Consider the following 20,714-nt stretch of genomic DNA (forward strand, 5'->3'; position numbering starts at 1 on the left):
AACCTTCAGTCTTAGGATCCTGATAGTCCTGTAACTTCCCAGCACATTCCACTTGGCAACACCGAGAATAAACTCCGCCATGTGCCGTGTGGTGCAGGGAAGGGTGCTTGAGCTTCCAGAACGGCCAAACCTGAATTGTGAAGCTGTGTCCCCCTCACACTGGGGGCTCCATACGCTGCCCCCCTCACACTTTTGCTTTTGCTGGTAACTTGCCTTATAGCCACATTTGCTTTCATAACACAACTGTCTTTTGTCTCAAAACCCTGGAGGAAAATGGCTTGCTCTGTTAATATATTTCTGGAGTTTTCCAGTTATGAATAGCTTATCAGGGCTTTAATGTCGTTTTGGAAAATTCCTCCATTATTGATCTAGATATTATCCCAGCAGGAATCAGAGCCACAAGACAATTGTGTGGGGATAATTTCTTACTACAGTAACATTTCATTCTGAAAACCTGCTGCGTGGTGTATGGTTTGATGGATGACCCCACTGTTTAAAATGCATATAAGATATTGGCTTGCTAATTAAATGCCTTAAGGAGCACCAGCATTCATTCAGTCCCAGTAAATGTTTATACATAGATTTTCTCTTATTTTCTTTCTTGCTTGTTCTCACTCCTTACTTGGCTTTTATTTCCTGCTTTCTCTGTCCACAGAAGGGAAGCAAGTGAAGTATAATTGTGAAAAATGATGTCACTCTACTCCCAAATGGTACTGTTCTTAGAAGGGGATGGGGAAAAAAAAGACTGAGCTGGGCAAATATTTTTTGGAGAATAGCTTTCTTTGCAGGAAAACCTGGTTTTGGTTATCCCCAAATGATTTGGTGAATTGGATTGAGTGAAAAGGCATTTCAAGGCTAGAGGCTGTGAACCAGCGAGGAGGAGATGGTTCCTTCACAGCCCAGTGGCTAGAGCCACCAGCAGGATGTGAGAGTCTGAACTCAAAGACTTCCTCTGCTTGTGGGAGCCTAAATCCACATCTCTTACCCCTCAGCACCGTATGATGGTCTAGTTTGGGAAACCAGACTGCCCTACAGCCTGGAGGATAAAGCTGTTCTCCTCGGAGGTAGGAGATGTGGTTCCTTCCCATGCCAAGGAGAGAGCTGGTCTTGAGGGAGTGCCTGAATCAGTGGCTAAAAGGAGAAGTTCCCCTTCTTCCATCTTCATCTGTTTTGAGGCAGCACCTGTGTCCATTTGTTCATTCCCACAGCTTTGCAGTTATTACAAAAAAGCCTGAAATGGAAGCATGGGGTTTGACTTGGGAATCAAGAAAACATTTTGCTTGGGGCGTGAGGGGGTTTCATTTTGGCAAGACAAATGGAAGTGGTGTTTGGTCTGCAACCCGATCCCCAAAAAAGCAGTGTTTCACTCGGCCCTTAGGAAACAGGCCTCTAAGATCAAGAGATGCTTGTGGCCATGTGGCTTCATTCATGAACGGGGGCCTCATTCCAGTCTCATTGCTTTCACTAGTTTTTCAGTGATCTTACTCCTTAATGACCCCAAAGTCATTGGGCTCAGACTCAGACTCAGTCTCTGTCTAGAACAAAGCCTTGCATTTGAGATTCTTCCCTAAGACATCTGAAAGCTCCTGGTTTTTCTTATGAAGGCATGTAATGGACTGTATAAATGGGATTCCCCAAATTTCAGAGATTTCCAAGATCCTGAAGTGGAAGTGTTGTATCCCGTATTGCAGTGTTGTAGTCACCAGCTCCCTCCTCTCTGAAGGCACATGAATGCCTGAGCAGAGTCTACGGAGGGAGAGGAGCACAAAGAGCAGATGCAGAGTAGAGAGAATAGACATGTACTGGATTAGGTCAACAGTGGCAAACACCTTGCCCCCTAGACATGGTGCTGGGATGAATGGTGGCAGCCACGTGAGCAGCAGGGGTTAATGCAGCTGTTGCTTGCCCCCTGCCACCCACGTGCATACCCAAGGGGTCTCTGTGCCCTGGATTTTGCAGAAGGCCCCCTCCCCACATCAAAGTCTTGTCCCCTCTACCAGCCCCACAGGACACAGCTCTGTAGGTTTGATGCCCCAGATTAAATTAAAGCAAGCAGGTGCTGGGAGGCAGCACCAAGAGGCCTCCATCAGGATTTGGCTCAACTGTCAGTGCGAATTAGCACTGCCTTCATGTGGTTGGGGACAGGTTTAATGAGTCCTGCAGGCTCTGCCTCCCCTACCAAGCCTCGACTAGACTGCCTCTCTTCTGGGCTGGATGAGCCCTTCTGCTTCCTCCCAGCACCCCAGGAAAAGGTCTGTGATGTCTGCTTCACCCTCCCCTTCTCACCGCATCAGGCCCAGACGTTATTTCAGTCCAATCCATACCCAGTCTCCTTCTCAGGAAGGCAGTCGCTCCAGGCCAGGCAATGCCTGTGGACCCTGGGAGATCCAGAGAGCCAACTCCCCAAACATCCCTCCGCTCGTCCTGTCTGAGGTGACTCCCTTTTTTTGCAAAGCCCGGTGTGCCATTAGGAAAGCAACTGTTTTCATGCTGATTGATGGGTGTTGTTTTGTGCGTTCGCAGCTGGGGACCTCGCAGTCTCGTAAGTGGAGCTGTCAGTCCCAGGCTTGTCGTGTAGAGAAGAAAGAAATTGGGGAGGAAAAAAATAAAAGGAAATCACTGTAATCCCTCTGAAATGATTTTCTTGCTGAAAATTGCTAGATCTGGATGGGCTAAGCCAACTGAGTTACCAAGACAACCTCTCCTATCATGAAGATGACCACATATCTGTTGATTCAAGGACTGCATCCGAGAGTAGGGGTACTGGTCAGCACAAAGAACCTGGCATGGAGGCCAGCATTGCCAATAGCCTCAGCCGGCAAGCCACCGAAGGGAGCCTGGAGATGGAGACAGCCTTTAGCAATCAGGGATATGAAGGAAATGACGCCACTGACAGCTCATCCGCTTGGAGCCCGGAGGTAGGGTGAATTGCTCTTTGTTACACATGGTGTCTCTGTTCCTTGAGGGCATCAGGAGCGGGGAGAGAGCAGGTCAAGAGAGACGGAGTGGGAGGGAACATCAAAACTCACAAATGTTAGGGAAGAAATTAAATGCAAAATCAACTGGCACAGGACAGGATAAGTGTGTGTGTGTGTGTGTGTGTGTGTGTGTGTGTGTGTGTGGAGGCAGGGGTGGAGCGGAGGGGAGAAGGTGCCTGGGTGATTTTTTTTGCTCCTCCCTTTTCGTCATTCTGTTTTATTGCCCAGTTTCTGATATTAATGTTACCGGGACCATTTGCTGCACCGCAGCATTTGCTACAGGGAGCCTGCTTTTCTGTGAGGGGATGAGGGGACCTGCATATGGGACATGCATCTGTCGGGATACTGGTTATGATTCCTCAGCAAATCGCTGGCCTCCATTCTGGCTGCTTTCTATTGCTGGGGCAGCAGGATGCAGCTGGAAGGTGGCACCAGTGGGGCATCTAAACTTTTCTGCTGTATCCAGCTGGTTATTGCCCTGGCCTCCTCTCCTTCACAAAGGTCTGGGATAAGGAGGGTGCGGAGGGGGAGTGCATGATTTCCAACCAGTCCCCTGCTGATGGAAGGTCCCTGGCACCATTATAACCACCATGCTCACAGCTAAATCAGCCCTGATGTTTTCCAGGAGCAAAGAAGTTTATCCATCCCTCTATCCCTTCCCCAGGCAAGGTTGTTGGCCAAGCAGTACTTGACTATATCTAGGGATCTGGTACCTATTTCCAATGTAACACCCTCCAGAAACAGTGCAGATTCAAAGGAAGCCATAAATCTACACTTAACTGATTCCCCTCCCCCACACCACCCTGAACTCCTCTTCTTTGTAAGTGATTCATTTTTTCCATTCCTGTTTTCTCACCTGATTAATTTTGGCAGGAATATTAATTTGCATCAAATATTTTAACAAAATAATGCATGCAGGTGGAGTTTTCAAGCTGACACCATTCCCTAAATGCAGAAATTAGCCTCTCCAGCCCAAGAAGAAAAGGACTGGGATGGAAATATCCCTTTCCTCTGGGCGAGTTGCTTCTGCCCAGCACAGAATGAAAACAGCTTCCAGTGGATGGGATTGTGACATGATAAAAGCAGCCATTCAGGCTGAGGCATGGAAATAAGCAAGTATATTGGATGCTAGATAGCCAGTTTTGCATCAGTTCAGGTATATTAGGACCCCCCTGCAAGTGCTGGGCTGACTCTTTGCCGTGTGTTGCCTGCCGAACTGAAGGATCTTTATCTATCTTTGTATTTCATAGTTTCATACGGTTTCATAGTTGGTCGGGTCAGAAGGGACCTGAGCAGATCATCAAGTCCGACCCCCTGCCTTGGCAGGAAAGAGTACTGGGATCAGATGACCCCAGCTAGGTGTACATCTAGCCTCCTCTTAAAGACCCCCAGGGTAGGAGCCAGCACCACTTCTCTTGGAAGTTGGTTCCAGATCCTAGCCACCCTGACCGTGAAGTAGTGCCTCCTGATGTCTAGTCTGAATCTCCCCTCTGCCAGCTTATGACCATTATTTCTACCCCAAGCTGGTAGTGCTCAGGGGAACACGGACTCTCCCAATGCCTGCTGGTCCCCCCTGACTAGTTTGTAACAGGCCACTAGATCCCCCCTCAACCTTCTCTTGTGGAGGCTGAACAGGTTCAGGTCCCGTAGTCTCTCCTCGTAGGGCCTGCCCTGCTGCCCCCTGACCATGCGAGTGGCCTCCTCTGGACCCTCTCCATGCTGTCCACATCCCTCCTGAAGTGCGGCGCCCAGAGCTGGACGCAGTCCTCCAGCTGCGGCCTGACCGGTGCTGCATAGAGGGGGAGGATCACCTCCCTGGACCTGCTCGAGATGCATCTGTGGATGCATGACAGGGTGCGGTTGGCCTTCCTGACCACGTCCCCACACTGCCGGCCCATGTTCATCTTGGCATCAATGATGACTCCAAGATCCTTTTCTGCCTCTGTACTGACAAGAATGGAGTTCCCCAGCCTGTAGGTATGGTGCCGGTTGTTCTTCCCCAGGTGCATCACCTTGCACTTGTTGGTGTTGAATCCCATCCTATTCTCATCCGTCCACCCCTGTAACCTGTCTAGGTCTGATTGCAGCCTATTCTTCCCTTCTAGCATGCCCACATCCCCCCACATCTTAGTGTCATCAGCAAATTTGAACAGGGTGCTTTTTTCCCCTCCATCCAAGTCGCTGACGAAGATGTTGAACAGTGCAGGCCCAAGGACCGAGCCCTGGGGGACCCCACTGCCCACATCCCTTCAGGTTGAAAATGACTTATCCACCACCACTCTCTGGGTGCGGCCCTACATTTGACTGTGTAGGTGTTGACACCACAGCCCCCAGTTTCTTAATGAGAACGGGGTGAGAGACAGCGTCGAAGGCCTCCCGAAAGTCCAGGAAGACGATGTCCACTGCTACGCCTGCATCCAAGGATTTGGTGACCTGGTCGTAGAAGGCCACCAGGTTGGTCTGACAGGACCTGCCTTGAATGAACCTGTGTTGGTTGCCCCTAAGCACAATCTCCCCACCTGGCCCCTTGTGGACATGTGCCAGGATAATTCTCTCAAAAAGCTTACCCAGGATCGTGGTAAGACTAACTGGCCTATAGTTTCCCGGGTCCTCCTTCCTCCCTTTTTTGAAGATGGGAACCACGTTGGCCCTTTTCCAGTCCTCTGGCACCACACCAGAGCCCCATGAGTGCTCGTACAGCCGTGCCAGGGGTCCTGTAATGACCTCAGCTAATTCCCCCAGCACTCAGGGGTGGAGATCGTCCGGACCAGCTGATTTAAATATGTCCAGTCCCTCCAGAAGTTCCCTGACTAAATCCTCACTGACCCTTGCACCTCCCCTGGGGTCTGAGGGGGGCCCAGTGGGGGGGCTGATTTGGTCCCCACTCAGAAAAATGGAGGCAAAGAAGTTGTTAATAGGTTAGCTTTGTCGTCTGGTGTGATGACCAGGTTTCCTACTGTGTCTTGCATGGACTCATCACTATGGTGCACACTTGACAGGGAATCCTGAATGTCCTCTTTTTATTTGTATGCTAAGTTGCCTCACATTTTACTGTAGGAGTACATATATTAGTATCATAGGAAAGCAAGGCTGAAGGGACATCACAAGGTCATCTAGTCCAGCTCCCTGCTCGAGGCAGGATCATCCCTGTCTATGTCTAACCAGTCCCAGCTAAGTGCATGTCTAACTTGCTCTTGAAGGCTTCCAAGGATGGAGATTCCATAACTCCACAAGGCAGCCTGCTCCAGTGCTTCACCACTTTCACACTCAGGAAATTCCTCCTAATCTCCAATTTAAATGACACCTTCTGAAGCATGAGACCATTGAGCCTGTCCCCTACAGTCACAGAGAAAGACCCATCTCCAGTCTCTCTGTATATACCCTTCAGGTATTTGAGCAGTGCATACAGAATTTCAGAGGTCAGACATGCCCGAGTCCCATTTTTTATTTACTCTAAGTAGCTGTTCATCCAGTTGAATTGTGCCACTTAATGGAAAACTTTAAATGGGGGGAACTAAATGTTCTCCCATACCTCAAATACCCAAATACTGTTATGTGCTATTCAAATAGACCTACATTTTGAGACAAAAACTATAATTTTGTGCTTCTGCAGTGAAGCCTCAAGTGCCATTTCAAGGCTAGGGCCATTTCAAGGCTGTTTCCATAATTACTAGCTTTACTTAGATTTACTGATTTTTGTCCTGATAGGAATGTATTTATTTTACTTTCTTAAATGTACATAAATTCTCTTAGGCATTTATGATCTGTTTTCAGAAACAGACTGTACTGCTAGATGTATTTAGCTTAAACCTGGATAGATTTAAGCTAACTACAGCTGTGCTGGGAGAGAAAAGCTTTTTTTCTCACAAAATAGACAGAGGCCAACTGTAACCCTGAAAGTAAATGGATGTTTAGCAATAACTTCAATAGGAACAGGATTAGCCTTCATGCAGCAGGTGCCTTCTTTGAAACTTGGGCTGCATACACATGTTCAAATGACCTGAGAGAATTCTCCCAGATTAGTTTTCCTGGTACAAAAAGTTACCCAGAGACATCTGCACAGACACTCGAGTGCTGAGCCCTTGAAGAGCAAAGAGCTGGTGGTGCTGATGCTGCACAGCCAGGGGGTCCCTGTGCACACATCTCAGAACACATCTGGGCTTCCTCAGTTTGCCTGGTGACGCAGGAGGTAGCTCTGACTGGCTGACTCAGACTGCTCAGTCAGCCTGTGTCTCCTTGCAGCACAATATGGGATCCTGAAGGGGGCATGTTCTGCTTCCTGCTCAGCTGGAGTAGTAAAATCCAGCCCATGCAGCACACTGTCTCCCTGGTGGTGGGGGAAGCAAAACTCCCTGGGATGCTGAAGGACTGTGCTGCAGCTTGTCTTAGAAGAGAACATACACAAACATTCACTCACCCAGGAGAAGCTCTCCTGGGAGTGATTTCACCCTGGTTGTTTCCATGTTATTTATCTTCTGGACCAGCCATTTTTGCTCTGAGAGAAAAATCCTGAACATGGCTTCTCCTGGGAGAGCAGTGACTCTCCCAGGAGAAAATGAAAGTTTGTATGTGACCTGAAGAAGAGCAGCTTCCAGGCAGCAAAATGCTCTTTGAAAGCACCACTCCAATACAAAGCTCCCTAAATGGTAGGATAGCTAACCACAGAAGAGTTACTCCACTGGAGAGAGATTTTCAGATACTATAGAGTTAGCATAACTCCTACCCTTCCCCCTGCTTCTCAGCCGCCAGTATAAGGTGCATTGTCAAAACAGCAGTTGCATGCTAGAGACTTCTCTTTGGCTGCCATGTTTGGAACTGCTGGCAGTTAGCCTACAGGCTGCTCTAGATTATGCCCAGAGGTTAGGCCACTCAGCTCTGGATCAGGAGGAAGTTTCAAAAGCCACTAAAATGTAGTTCTCCACAGCGAGCGGTAGCAAACCGCAGACACAGTCTGATTTCCCTTCCTTAAAGGCAAATGCAAGGATTAAAAACATGGTGGGATCTGAGTAGAGAATGAAGACGTACAGGGAAACGTGCACCTATATGCAGCTCCATCATGCTCTCTCCATAAACAGTGCTCCATCCACCAAAACAGGAGTTGACAACCAGTCAGTATCACCCCCATTAACATAAGATCAGGTCCTTCTCCCCAACCTGCCCTACCTTGCGTTTGCGTGGGCAAAATCCTGCGACTGTGATGACCTAGAAGGAGCCCTTTGCTTAGGCTTGTTGGGAATTGTTCACTCACTTGACCCTTGGGCAGAGTCCCAGGAGGACAGGTTGAGCAAGTTGTTTGTCCACTGCATTCTGCAAACACAACCACAAGATCTCTGCAGGCCGTTTGTGCGCACACACCAGCTCATGCTCACTCTCACGCTTGCTTTAACAGATATACGCACCAGTCAGATAACTGCCAGCTCCTGCATGAATGGGAAAATACAGGGTTGCCCTCAAAAGTGGGCTTACCCATTTGACAGGACAATTCATGAGACGCGGTGGAAGGTTTGGCTTTGTTTGATACATCGAGTCCATCAGTGCTTCTTAAGGAATTGCATCCTTATTGCTTAAGACTTCAATAGGTAGAGCCCCGTACTGAAAATATGTGTTGCTTTAAAAATAAAAGAAGATAAATGTTTGAGGAGGGTGACTCACACTGCGAGTGACAGGCCTTAATTCACCTTCTGGCTATTAACTGAAAATCTTTCCTTAGTACAGTGTATACTCATGTTTAAATACAGATGATTGATCGCTATAGCAACCCCTTTATCACCCGAAACACATTCTGTCTCGGAGATAAAAAGCACCTTTGAACAGAAATGCACACGCACTCCCGACGTGAGGTAAGGTGAGCCCTGGCAAGGTTTTTTTTTTATCTTGTTTTATCAAGATAAATGTTTTAAAGAAGTAGGGAAAAATGGTTGCTTGTGAATTAGTTTGCACCGGTTTCATGGTGTGTCTTCATAAAAACATTGGAGTCCAAAGCGAAGATAAGGTAACAGTACTTTAGTGGGAGATCCACACAGGAAGAGGAATCAAAATGTGTTTGATCTGACTTTTTTTCTGTATCCTCACTTCTGTTGTTTTTCCTGTGAGCAAAAGGAAGAAAAGAAGCATTTGCTTGAGTAGATCAGAAAATGGAACTTCCCTCCCATGAGATATTTCAGGATTTTACATTTTTTATTATCATTGTCATGATCATTTTATTATCATATGCAGTGAGACAGCAGAACAGACGGAAATTTTGAAATTTCCCGCAGAACAAAAATTCCCCCAAATGTTGATTTGAGACGATCGTAATATTTTGTTACATTTCAAAATTGTAGAAATGCTTCATTTAAATGGGTTGGGAAGTAAAAATGAGTTCTTCTGCACTGTAGCCTGGGTGAATCAAAATGATAAAGCTGAAACTTCATCACATTGAAACAAAACACTCAACTGTTTGTTAAATGAAAAAAGAAGGTAAAAATGATTCCATTTGATGTTCTTGCTGTGTAAAATTTTGGCAAAATCAGTGCTCTCCTACTAATCAGAAAACTTCTCTGTTGGAAATGTTGTGAGCAAGTTCTTCTGCTCATGAGATTATGCAGGAGACAGATCACAAAAACTGATAGTTAGCTAGGACTGGCCTCTCAGGAAACCGCATGATGTTTAGATCTGAGGTTTTTGGAATAACTAGTGCCTCGCCAAAACACAAGTTCAAACAGAGACATTTTATTTGAATTGGGACCTTTAAAATCCAACTCCACTCCTGTATGAATGCATGACTATATAATGTTCCCGTTGGATTGGCATAACGGGTACAGCACGCAAGAATTAAGTGATGGCTGCATTCTCATTTCATATGAGACTATGTGATAGGGGTGTTACTTTATTGTTAGAAAGTCCAACTATTTCTTCAAGGCATTTAGCTGACAATTCTGTGGTTCTGTCATGCTGGTTCTGCTGTGCTTGTGAACCTTCACACCTCCACTGATCTGTGGGTGTTGTGGATATCGTAGTAATTGTATAAGAACATATTTTTATGCCTTAATTAATTTATTCTTTATCTGGCAGGAACATGATGGAACACACAATCTTCCAGCTCATCACAGCACCCATGAGCCCATCTCTAAATGCGGTGACCTAGACATCACCTTTGATTATAAGGCCTCAAGCCAGAAGCTGGTGGTGACTATCCTGGAGGCAAAGGATATCCCAGACAAGGACCGTAGTGGTGTGAACACGTGGCAAGTTCACACTGTTCTGATGCCCAGCAAGAAACAAAGGGCGAAGACGAGTGTACAGAGAGGACCCACTCCTGTGTTCAAGGAGAAGATGACCTTCAGCAAGGTGGAGCCAGAAGAGCTGAGTAACTATGCGCTCCGGTTCCGTCTCTATGCTGTGCACAAAATGAGCAGGGCGAAGATGATGGGGGAGCAGTTGTTTTACTTGAGCAACCTCAACCAGGAGGGAGAAATGAAGGTGACGCTGGTGCTGGAGCCCCGGAGCAACCTGAGTGTAAGTCTGTTTGAAAGGAGAAGAGCCTTTCTCAACACAGTGTCACTGGATTAGGGAGGGGGTGCAGTAGGCTTGGCTAATCCTTTGAGCTGGGGAATGGCAGCCTGTGGCCCGCGTGCTGGACCCAGCCCACTGAGCAATATCATTGGTCTCATGAAGCTGGGATGCTGACAACAGTTTGGCAGCAAAAGAAACAGCTGGTGGGTCAGGACTGCAGAGCTGGACAGGAGTGGCTGCTGGGTCAGGAGCCAGCAAGGAGAGGGGTGCCCATATTCAGAGCAAACTGCACTACTGTGGGTAGCTTCTCCGTAAATGTTGGCGGCCCCTGCTTTAAGCATTCGCTCAGGGTTCCCAACACACCCACCGCCACTCAGCTCCTGGTTGGCATCCTCCTCGCAATCAGTGAGCATCACCCTGAGTCAGTGGAAGCTTTGTCCTCTGCTCCATGGTATCTGATAGGACCCTGTCATATGTCAAGCACTAACTTTGTAGGTAGTTGGCTCTTTTTATAGCTGGATGGACATTTTTATGGTGTGATCATTACTTTGCATGTGTGCCTGGTCTAAATGTATTGCACAATTAACCAGTGAATGGCGTAATATATGTAACGTGTGGCAGGAGCCACCCATTAGCTCACCTTCTCTGTCATAATTTCCAGCGGGGGGGGGGGGGGGGCACATTTTTAAAGTATCGTTTCTTTCTTTCTTTTCCTTTTTTTTTTTACATAAAACATTATTCTCCTTTGTGGGTATTTGGGACTGGCTCTTTCTGCATAACTCTTCAGCCTGAAAAAGAGAAGGCTGAGAGGGGACTTAGTAGCAGCTTACTGCTACATCAGGGGCTCAGTGAACAGTCGCCTACCCTGGAAGTCTTTAAGGGGAGACTGGACAGTTACCTTGCTGAAGTCCCCCGACCCCAGGTGTCCTTCCTGCCTGGTGCAGGGGGCTGGACCCGATGATCTTCCAAGGTCCCCTTCAGCCTCACAGTCTATGAATCTATGAGCCTGTCGAGTGTTGGTTAGAGGTTTCAGAACTAGGTACCCAGTTGCTACCACAAAACGCAGTCACAGCCACAGGCTGGTTAGTGCTTACGAAAGGTGCTGCAGTATACACAGCCCACGTTTCCATGTTTTCAACCCCGAGTATTTCACATTTACTAATGCATGTGTTCCAACATTTGGTCAGGGCCAGATTAGGAAAATTAAGTATCCATCTTGGGCAGCCTCTTGTACGACCAGAGAGCTTCCCAGCTTGCAGAGAGTCCTTTTGTATAGATATGTGAGCATAACCAGGCTGGGGCTTTAGAAGAAGCCTAAGGGAATGTGGTGCCTCACTTGTATGGGATGTGAATGCTTCTCTCCTTTAGACTCCACTGAAAACCACATCTTCAAATCCCAGATGGTTATCACATATGATAGCATTGTACCAGGATCATTACTGTGTCATCATTGTGCTGCCAGATACCTAAAGCATGCAAAAGCCTGTGAAAACCCAGAGTGCTTTTTTCAAAGTAGAGATACGTGGGAAGAGTGAGGTGTTTCCTATTGGGGGTGGGAGGGATGTTGTAGCTGTGATAGTCTGAGTAATACCCAAGAGGCAAGGGTTTTTTGGTGGACCAACTGCAGAGTTGCAAGAAAACTATACAGTTGGTCCAATGTATGATATAACCAAAAATATTCGTGCCTCTCATTTTTCTGTGCTATCAAGTTGGGGTTCTTTTTTCCTTTTAAAGTAGCCAGTCATTTTTTTCTTCTGTGTCCTGAGTGATGATAGCGAAGGAACCGTTCCATTTTCTCCAAAAGCAAAGGGAAAAAGAAAAAGAAGCAGGCTGATTTTTGTGTTACTATTCAGTCCTTTGGTTGTAACAATAATCATAGTAACAGATAACCTTTCCCTTGAAGGCTTTGTCTACACTGAAGAAAATCACTTTGATTCCAGAATATAGTTTCTGCATGGGGTGCTATTCTGGACTACTTAATACATTATTCCACAGTAGCTATCTGTGTCACTCAGTTTCCTGGTACAGACAAGTCCTAAGTTTTTTCACCCTATAAAGGAAACTCCTTATGAGATTAGGCACATAAAATGAAAAATAAATCATCTCCCGGGTTGAAGGAGAAGGGAACATGATGCCAACAAGAAAGAAAGCAAGGATATATGCAGAAAGTGTCAAAAAAGAGAAGATTGTGCAAGACACATTCCATCAGAAAGCAATTTTCAGGGAGATTTACTCTCCAGTTGATGCACTAGAATGTATGCTTATCTCAAAAGCTTTGATTTACGCCAGTAATAATACATTAGGCAGGGCTCCTGGTCTTTAGAGAGAGAGTGTTGAAGGATATGTTTCTGCAAAATACCGCTGTGATTTGGTCTTCTGCCCCATTGTTTTCGTGCAGCTGATTCCTGGTCCTGGGTACCTCTTAAGAGGGGATCTTTCCCAAATTAGACTACAAGGTGTAAATTCAAGGCAGGGGAGCTATGAAGCATTCCGGTGACATTCTTTGGTCTTCTTTCTTGCAGAGCGGAGACTCGCAGCTTAGTCTGTCGGCCATCTCCCACAGCGATAGTGCTTCTTCGACACAGTCCCTGTCACACGGAGGGGTGCCAGAGCTGCTGGTGGGGTTGTCATACAATGCCACGACTGGACGGTTGTCAGTAGAGATGATCAAAGGCAGCCATTTCCGAAACCTCGCTGTTAACAGGCCACCTGGTAAGTGAAGTCCCCTGTCACATCGCCTGCTATTCATCCAGGGGGTTGGCTATTCGTATAGGGGGTTGGACTAGATGTGACCTCCTGAGGTCCCTTCCAACCCTCACTTTCTATGATCTGTGCCATCAAGTCAGAATTTTATTTCCTTGAGGCCAGTTTTCAGCATTTGGATACCAAGTTACAGATTTTGCCAGTTCAGGAGCAAATTAGAATTTTACATTTGATTGTAATAATTTTTTAAAATCCTAATAGATATGTTGATGAATTTTCCAGTAGAGTCTGACTAAGAGTCCTATGATACAGCCCTCACTGCTGTTACCTAAGTGCCTCAGAGCCTTTAATGCATTTGCCCTCTCAAAGCACCCTTGAAGGAGGGAAGTGCTCTATTAATGCCATTTTACAGATAAAAGACTGAGCCACAGAGAAGCTAGGTGACTTGTCCAGTCTTCATGCCCAGTCAGACCCTGGCTTCCTAGCTGAGGCTCCCGGGTGCTGTCTACAGAGGAGGTATTTTGTCGTTGATGTAGTTACCTGCCTGCTGGGAGCTGGCTGAAGCCCCTTTCACCACAGGCACCAAACAGCCCCCTTCTGGCAAATGTTTTAGGATGCTCCTGCCTTGCACTAAATCTGAACTTGGGATTTATAGATGAAAACTCTTTGGGGCCTTGATCTTGCAAGGTGTTGCTTTGGCCCTCGTTCAACACAGCACTTAAGCAAATACTGCAATTTACAGCCATGAGCACATCCATGGGAAGGCTTCGGCGCCTCGCTGGACCGCAGCCAGAGTGCTCTGCACTTTGCAGAATTAAGCCCCCTCTTCTGTCACCAGTCCCTCAAGAGCTAAGGGCATGTTTACACGGCAGTTGAAAGAGTGAGTGAAGCTTATGTAGCTGTTAACTGAGCCAGCTTTTAACTAGCTTATTACTGCTAGCAATATAGCTATGGTAGCTCAGTGTTGGCTGGCTCCCAATATCTATTCTGCACCTTGGGCATGTTTTGCAGCGCATACTGAACTTTGTTTTGCCAGTTATGCTGATATCAGGACCTGAAACCTGGCTCGCTCATTCCTTTGACAGCAGCCTACATGTACCCACATCTGTCTGTCACAAATTTAGGGTTCATTGCAGCTTTTCTGCTCTTCCCGAGTGTACCTGTCACAGATCTGGATAGAGCCCCTTGCTCTTTCCTGTCTCAGGACAGAATTCCTCTTCAGTCAGCCCTGGGCTACAATGCCCTGCGTGTCAGCTGCGCATCTGATTTGACTCAAGCACTTGAAGTTCTTTCCTTTAGGAGCCAGGGACCAAACAGACTCCATAAACCAAAGTATTGCTGATTTATCAGTAGGAAACTAAGCACTGGAAAATAAACCAGTATAGACAGACTATGTGCATATCTGTCTTCCTACCATCCTCTGATGGACACACAACTTTTCCAGACATCCCGAATAGGCTTGTTTCCAAGTCTGGTTCCCTAGTTTGCTACCCTTCCCCAGCAGTGTGTCATCACTAAAGAGTTAACTCTAGTGATCAGTACTTACTTAACCTACACTTAGGTGTGAGCAGCCAGACTACAGTGTTCAATTTGGGTAATCAGTGGTGCTACATCCAGAGATGTGTCACTAGGACTTTTGGAGACAGTACCCATGCCTCGTTGGGTTGCAGTATACTGGCCAAGGCTGTTTCTTTTCCAGTGAACTGTGGGAGTATGTGTCTGTACTAGACAAGGAATGAGGAACTGGAAGATTTTCAGTACACAAGTGGTTTAGCCTTTATTGCCATAGCAAAGTAGACATAAACTACCAACCTAAGTGAATGTTTCGTTCAGGCTTAGCTAATAATCCCAGATGAGACCTCTAGCTTGGATCAAAAGCATGATTCTACTTCAATGAGGGGTTGATGTGCGAGGATGGGAGCAGGTTAAGGGGAAAATCTCAGTAAGAACCCAGTAGGAACATCCTGAGTTCTTGGTTCTTCTCTGTGTGCAGGGCCTTGGTTCTTCCAAGCTTAACCAGCTGTGTTGGCTGGTCAGAGTTTGCAAAATTGTCTGGCATTGTCCATTAACATCTGGTAAGCACTTGCTGCTAGATGACTACCTTGACTCATTCTTCCCCTTCCTGCTTGTACCAAACAGACTCTTATTGAGTTAAACCCATATATATATATATATTCATGTAGTAAACAGGATACCAATAATCAGACAATGTACAGGAATTCATAAGTTATTACAGGGCAGCTTCATAGCCATCACAACCTGCTTCTTGCCTCCAAAGTCGTATTGTATGATTATTTTCCATTCTCTACTGAATTTACAGCCCTGTAAAGTTTCCAGTAACATGACGGGAGGAAAAAGTCTGTTCAGATGGAGACGCTCCAAACTCGAACTGGCTCTCGTAGCCATTGCTGATGTTACAGTGGAGCACTGTGGGATGCAGGCTGCTGCACTCTGGATGAGAGCTTAAAGCAAGGGTTGTGAAGGAGGGAGTGACTAAAAATCCCAGCTCGCTTGCTGTTGAAATGTGCAGTAGCCTTGGTTTCCTGGTTGGTATTTCTCTCCCATTCTGTTGTTCCGGGTGGGGGGAATGAGCTATTTTTGACAGCGCAGTGGGAACTTCAAGCATTACTGTGCTTGTAAAGTGTTGTGGAACACCTGAAGTGTGTAAAGGGCTGGAAACCCAACCTGCTACTCAGAGACGCTCCTGCAGGACGGGAGCGAGTGGCATACTGCATGTAAACTCCCATGCCCTAGCCCTGCTGGCTCAGGAGACGGGAGAGAGGAGTGTAATGTTTACTCGCCATATGGCACTTGGCAGATGCTCCAGGGAGGCGACACGAGGGATGAGATCTTCCCACACACACAGATTGCACAGTAGCTGCAGAGCGACTCAGTGGAGACTGCTGCAGCCCAACGGACAGCGTAGCCTCTGCCGCCTCTTTGACACGTGCACACACACACACCTGTTGCCCCCACCCCAGTGTGGGAGGAAACAGCGGGAAGCTCCGCACAGCCATAAATCCTTTACTCCATCCCTGCCTTCGCCCTGCTCTTGGCCCCATGCACAAGGAAGCTCCCTGCCTTGGGTACAACAAGCAGGCCTGTACGCAAGCCCTGCCTCATGCCCGGGGGGGACTGCTGCCTTGGGGGCTCCCAGCAGGTAGAGGGGATTGGATTTACAGTGTTTTGGAATAGCAATGTCCTAGGTTTAAAGCAGAAGTCAGATTTCTCTGGGGACAGAGGCTTTTACCCTGGGATCCTTATAGACATTGTCCCACTTACGTACACGTGAAGTACCTAGGAAGTACTGAGATTTTTTTTTGTGGGCGGGGAATCCAGATGAATTTAAGTTAAATGCCATCCAAGCTGCCTTGGTGACTCTTCTCCGCACCTTTTTTGATGAGAGTCAAAGCCTGGGGCAATCAGACGTGGGATAAACCGGTCTGTTTTCAGCTGTGCAGTCTGCAAGGGCTCAAAGGGACATGGGTTTGAGTTAGGAAAAGGGCTTTTTTTTTTTGCTGGATTTACCTTGCACATTATCAGAGGTTCAAAAGAATGTTATTGACAGTGGAGTCAGGTAAATATGGAAACCGTCATTGTTTATCCAGCAAAAATGGAGGGATCCAGCAGCATATTGATGGGTACATTGTGGTGAGTGTGTACAATGCTGAGGTTAACTATAGGTTCACGTGAGACATTCTAAGAGGCTTGAATCTCTGAGGGTTGAAAGTAGCTTGGATCAGGAGTGAGTGCAAAGAGGAGCCCAACTCTGTACTCTTAATTCACGTGAGTCACTCTGCTACCTCTGCAGGGCATGTGGAACAACTCCTGAAGGCAAGGCCACAATAGCAGGCCCCTGACAATGAGTGTGAGTGTGTGTGCGTGTGTAAGAGAGAGAACCTCCACGCATTATTTTGTTGTGCTTTTCTTGCGATGCATCTCTTTGAGCTCTGACATCTTCGGGTACAGGCAGATGTAACGATTGTCTTGCTATCAGAGGAAACGGATGCAAGCTGTTCTGATACAGCTGGTGTGTCTGCACGGTTCTGTAATGATACCAGCAGAGCAAAACTGCACCAGCTTTAAAGCTGCTTCACTTAGGGTTGGGGCAGCTTAGCTCACTTATATCCCTACAGGCTCAGGCACATGTAACGGTTAGGTCGGGGTATCAAGCTCACCCTGACTTCTAGACCAGGTCTGGACCCAGCAGTGGTGTGAGAGGTGGTGCTGGGTTGGCACAGCTGTCACTTGCTCTCTTTTGCCTCCAAAGGTCCCTTAGCCCTGAATTCTGTAGCAGGCTCCCCCCTGAATTCCTGGGCCCGTGAGAAGCCCCACAGGCCAGAGGAAATGACTCTGGGGACCAGATATGGCCCACGAGCTGTATACGTGACACCCCTGAGTTAGGTAAGATCATATACTGAACACTTGCAAGCATCGAATCCCACCCCACTTTTTAAAGCAGCTGAAACAGGTTTGTCTGTCCTTTCAGTATCTTATATATGGTCTAATACCTCACCTTATTTAGTCCTCCTACAAATCATCACCTTGTGCTAATGTTTTGCTCCGTTATATAAAGGAAGAATTCTTCTTTCCTTCCTCCACGTTCTCCTAGTTTTGTTGGAGACTGAGGATGGTTCTGGGGTTTATATTTTTGTCCCTTGCCTTTCATGAAGGGTGTACTCACAAAACAGGCATCCTTTGGAAGTGAATAATGGTTGTGACCTGCAACCTTGATACATGTTCTTGCTATTATGTAATATTATTAATTGTGGTAGCACCTGGGACCCAAGAAGAAAGCCAAAACGGTCCATTATTCCCAGCAGCACATAGACACAATATAGATAGTCTCTGCCCCCCTGCTAGACATTTACTGGTGCCCTGTTTGATGTCACTGTTTCTTTGCAGTCTTCATTCCTTCCCCTTTGCCATTTCTTTGGGGGATTTATGTTAATTGAAAAGGCAGCTTGACAAAGACTATTGTGAAGACGTCCTCTCTGGTAAGAAAAAGCATCACCGTTTTTCAGCAAGTGCAGGATGAATCACACATGATAATTACAACCCTACGTGATCATTATTATACCAGCAGCGTATTAACCCCATTAAACAAATACAAAAGGATTAATGTTGGAAAAGAGAGAGAATGAGCACATTTAAAGGTTCCATTAGGAAAGGGGAGAGTTCCTGAAGGAGAGATCAGCAGGTGGAGAGTAAAAAAAAATTGCAGTCGACACTGTGGGCATCAAGGCTGGCAGGTACAAAAGAGACCACAGCATTCCTGTCTACAGACGTGACCCTCGTTGCTGTGCTATCCGTACACCTCCCCATCTGTCATGAGTTGTTAAAAGATCCCAGGTAGAGGCTCATACCTCCGGCTACAGAGGAAAGCAACCCCTGGCCCACCATCCCAATCTGACCATGGGGTAAAATTCCTTCCTGACCCCAAATACGGCAGTTGGTCTAACAGTGAGAGAAGAGGTAAGACCCTGTAGTCAGGAACCTCCAGCTTTTAGTCCCAGCAGAAGCATTGGCACTGCCCAGCTGGTCACTCCAGCCTTGGCTGCAGCCAGTGGCCAATGCCTTTGAGGAAGGCCTTGCCCTGTGGATGAAGTGTCTTGCCCAGGCTCACACTGAGAGTCCCCACTGAGCCAAAAATTGAAAGTGGGTGTCTGGAGTCCCAGACTGGAGCCTTCAAACGATACCATCCTTTCTGCCCTGCACTTTTTGGAGGAGTAAGGGAGACACATAGCAAGGTCACACCAGGAGTTATCACAGGTCTCATTGGCTTGAGAAACTCAGAACCAGACGGGTTGTGAATTTAACGCAGTGCTTGATGTGTGACACCTGCCCAGGGTGGGCCGTGGTCTGTAGGGGCAAGGTGGATGGCATCCTCATGCTAGCTTTGATCTAACACTGGTAAGAAGAGCAGTGATGAGGTGGCAACATGGATTTCCATGCAGGCTGCAGGTGCCTGTTGCACTTGGGGTCCCAGTGGACTTCACCGCCATCACTGGCTAAGGTAGCAAAGGTGAAGGCGGCATGGGAAAGCCAGCCCACATCACAGTCACACTTTCACTCACTACTGTAGACTTAGCTTTAGTCTCACATTTGCACCTGGATCATTTCCCTTCTGAATTTCAAACTCCCTTAGTTTATACTTGGAAAGGACATGGATAAATCTAGAACTTGGGGTCAGATTTGGGTTAAATTATGAGAAGTTGTAGCTGTTTACCACAAAACCTTCCCTTGAGACTATTCCACCCAGGCCAGCAATGTCTCTCCATGTTTACAACCCCCGGTAGGATTTGGGATCCGTGTACCTACATTTAATGCCACTCAGAATTTCTGCAGTCTCTACTGAGGGTAACTTGGCAGATTTTAGAGCCAGTTCTGGGTGGCCGGGGATCTGGTGATAACTCAAGGAGAGTCACGTGATCTGGTAAATAAAGTAAACTGGTGGTTGATGAAGGGTGCATATTTAGCATTCATATTGCTTTCAAGGAGCCATTTAAGTAACAGCAAGAAATGCTGTCTGCTGCAGAGGAGATGTAAAGTATCATCCTGTGTCCTGACTTTTAACACATGTCGCTCTGCCTAAGCTACCATAGAAGATAATGAGAGCATAAGTAACCAATGGCAAACAGCTCCTGTCCACAGCTCCAGACATGATCATGTTGGGAATGTATTGTAGATGCCCTCCTGACTGATAGATGAGGCATTGAACAGGGAATCCCCAGAGCTGAAAGTCTGGATTGCCATAGCATCTAGACTAGGGCTATTGTGTCCTGCACACACCAGGCCCAGGGGGGAGACCTGTAAGAGACTCAGCTGGAGCTTACAGGCATAGTTCTAGGCCTCGCCTGCAATTGAAATGTGTGATTGCAGTGCAGGTGGGTGCAGCTGGCAGTTTTAATCTTCCTATGAAACCTAGTCTATCTAGTCAGGATGCAGTGACACAGTGGGGGCCGACCCTTTTGGCAGACCTAGCACAAACTAGTCCCACACCCTTCCCAAGCGCCAGTCCAGTCCCTTTCTCCTACCTGATCTGCTTCTCTGCTTTCTGCTTCCTGCTATGTGCTCCCTGCCCAATCTCCTCCCTTGCTATGTTCCCTGCCCTATCAGCTGCTGTGCAGCCTGTCCCCTCCCTGATCTGCTGGGGGACACACACAGAGGCTGCCCGTGTCCCTTGTGGCACTTCTGCCACTAGGTTGGCCAGCCCTGCACTAATGGCAGCTTTACAGCTTTACCTGCATTAGCACAGAGGGGATCCAGGGAGCTGACGCTGTTCTTCAGTACCCTTTGTCTCATGCCCTAAATAACCCATGCAAGCCAATGGCCTGAAGAAGGGAGTTGGCTGAGTACCCAAGTTATACATTGATTAACTCCTTGGGAAACACTTTAAATATTTTGACAAACAGGTGCTAGGGAAGTGCCAGGGAAGCTCACCCGTTGGGTAACAATAGCTATCCAGCAACTGTCTTTAACACAAGTATTTCGGTGTAAAAGAAAATGCTGAAAAGGCATATTTCACCCTACAAACCC

The 20,714-nt window shown here is 47.1% G+C and overlaps 1 protein-coding gene across 3 annotated transcripts in view; it reads left to right on the forward strand.

The window, feature by feature from the left end:
• SYT16 (synaptotagmin 16) overlaps nt 1–20,714 on the forward strand; it is a 158,235-nt gene that overhangs the window by 122,797 nt on the left and 14,724 nt on the right. For all 3 annotated transcript variants that reach the window (XM_090034324.1, XM_090034323.1, XM_090034322.1), the window contains 3 exons: nt 2,662–2,918; nt 10,032–10,475; nt 12,995–13,184. In XM_090034324.1, coding sequence (XP_089890450.1) covers nt 2,662–2,918; nt 10,032–10,475; nt 12,995–13,184 — 891 coding nt within the window. The remainder of the gene's footprint in view (nt 1–2,661; nt 2,919–10,031; nt 10,476–12,994; nt 13,185–20,714) is intronic.

Source organism: Crocodylus siamensis, chromosome 2, assembly GCF_052110815.1.
Source record: "Crocodylus siamensis isolate JL-2025a chromosome 2, ASM5211081v1, whole genome shotgun sequence".
Lineage (NCBI taxonomy): Eukaryota > Metazoa > Chordata > Crocodylia > Crocodylidae > Crocodylus > Crocodylus siamensis.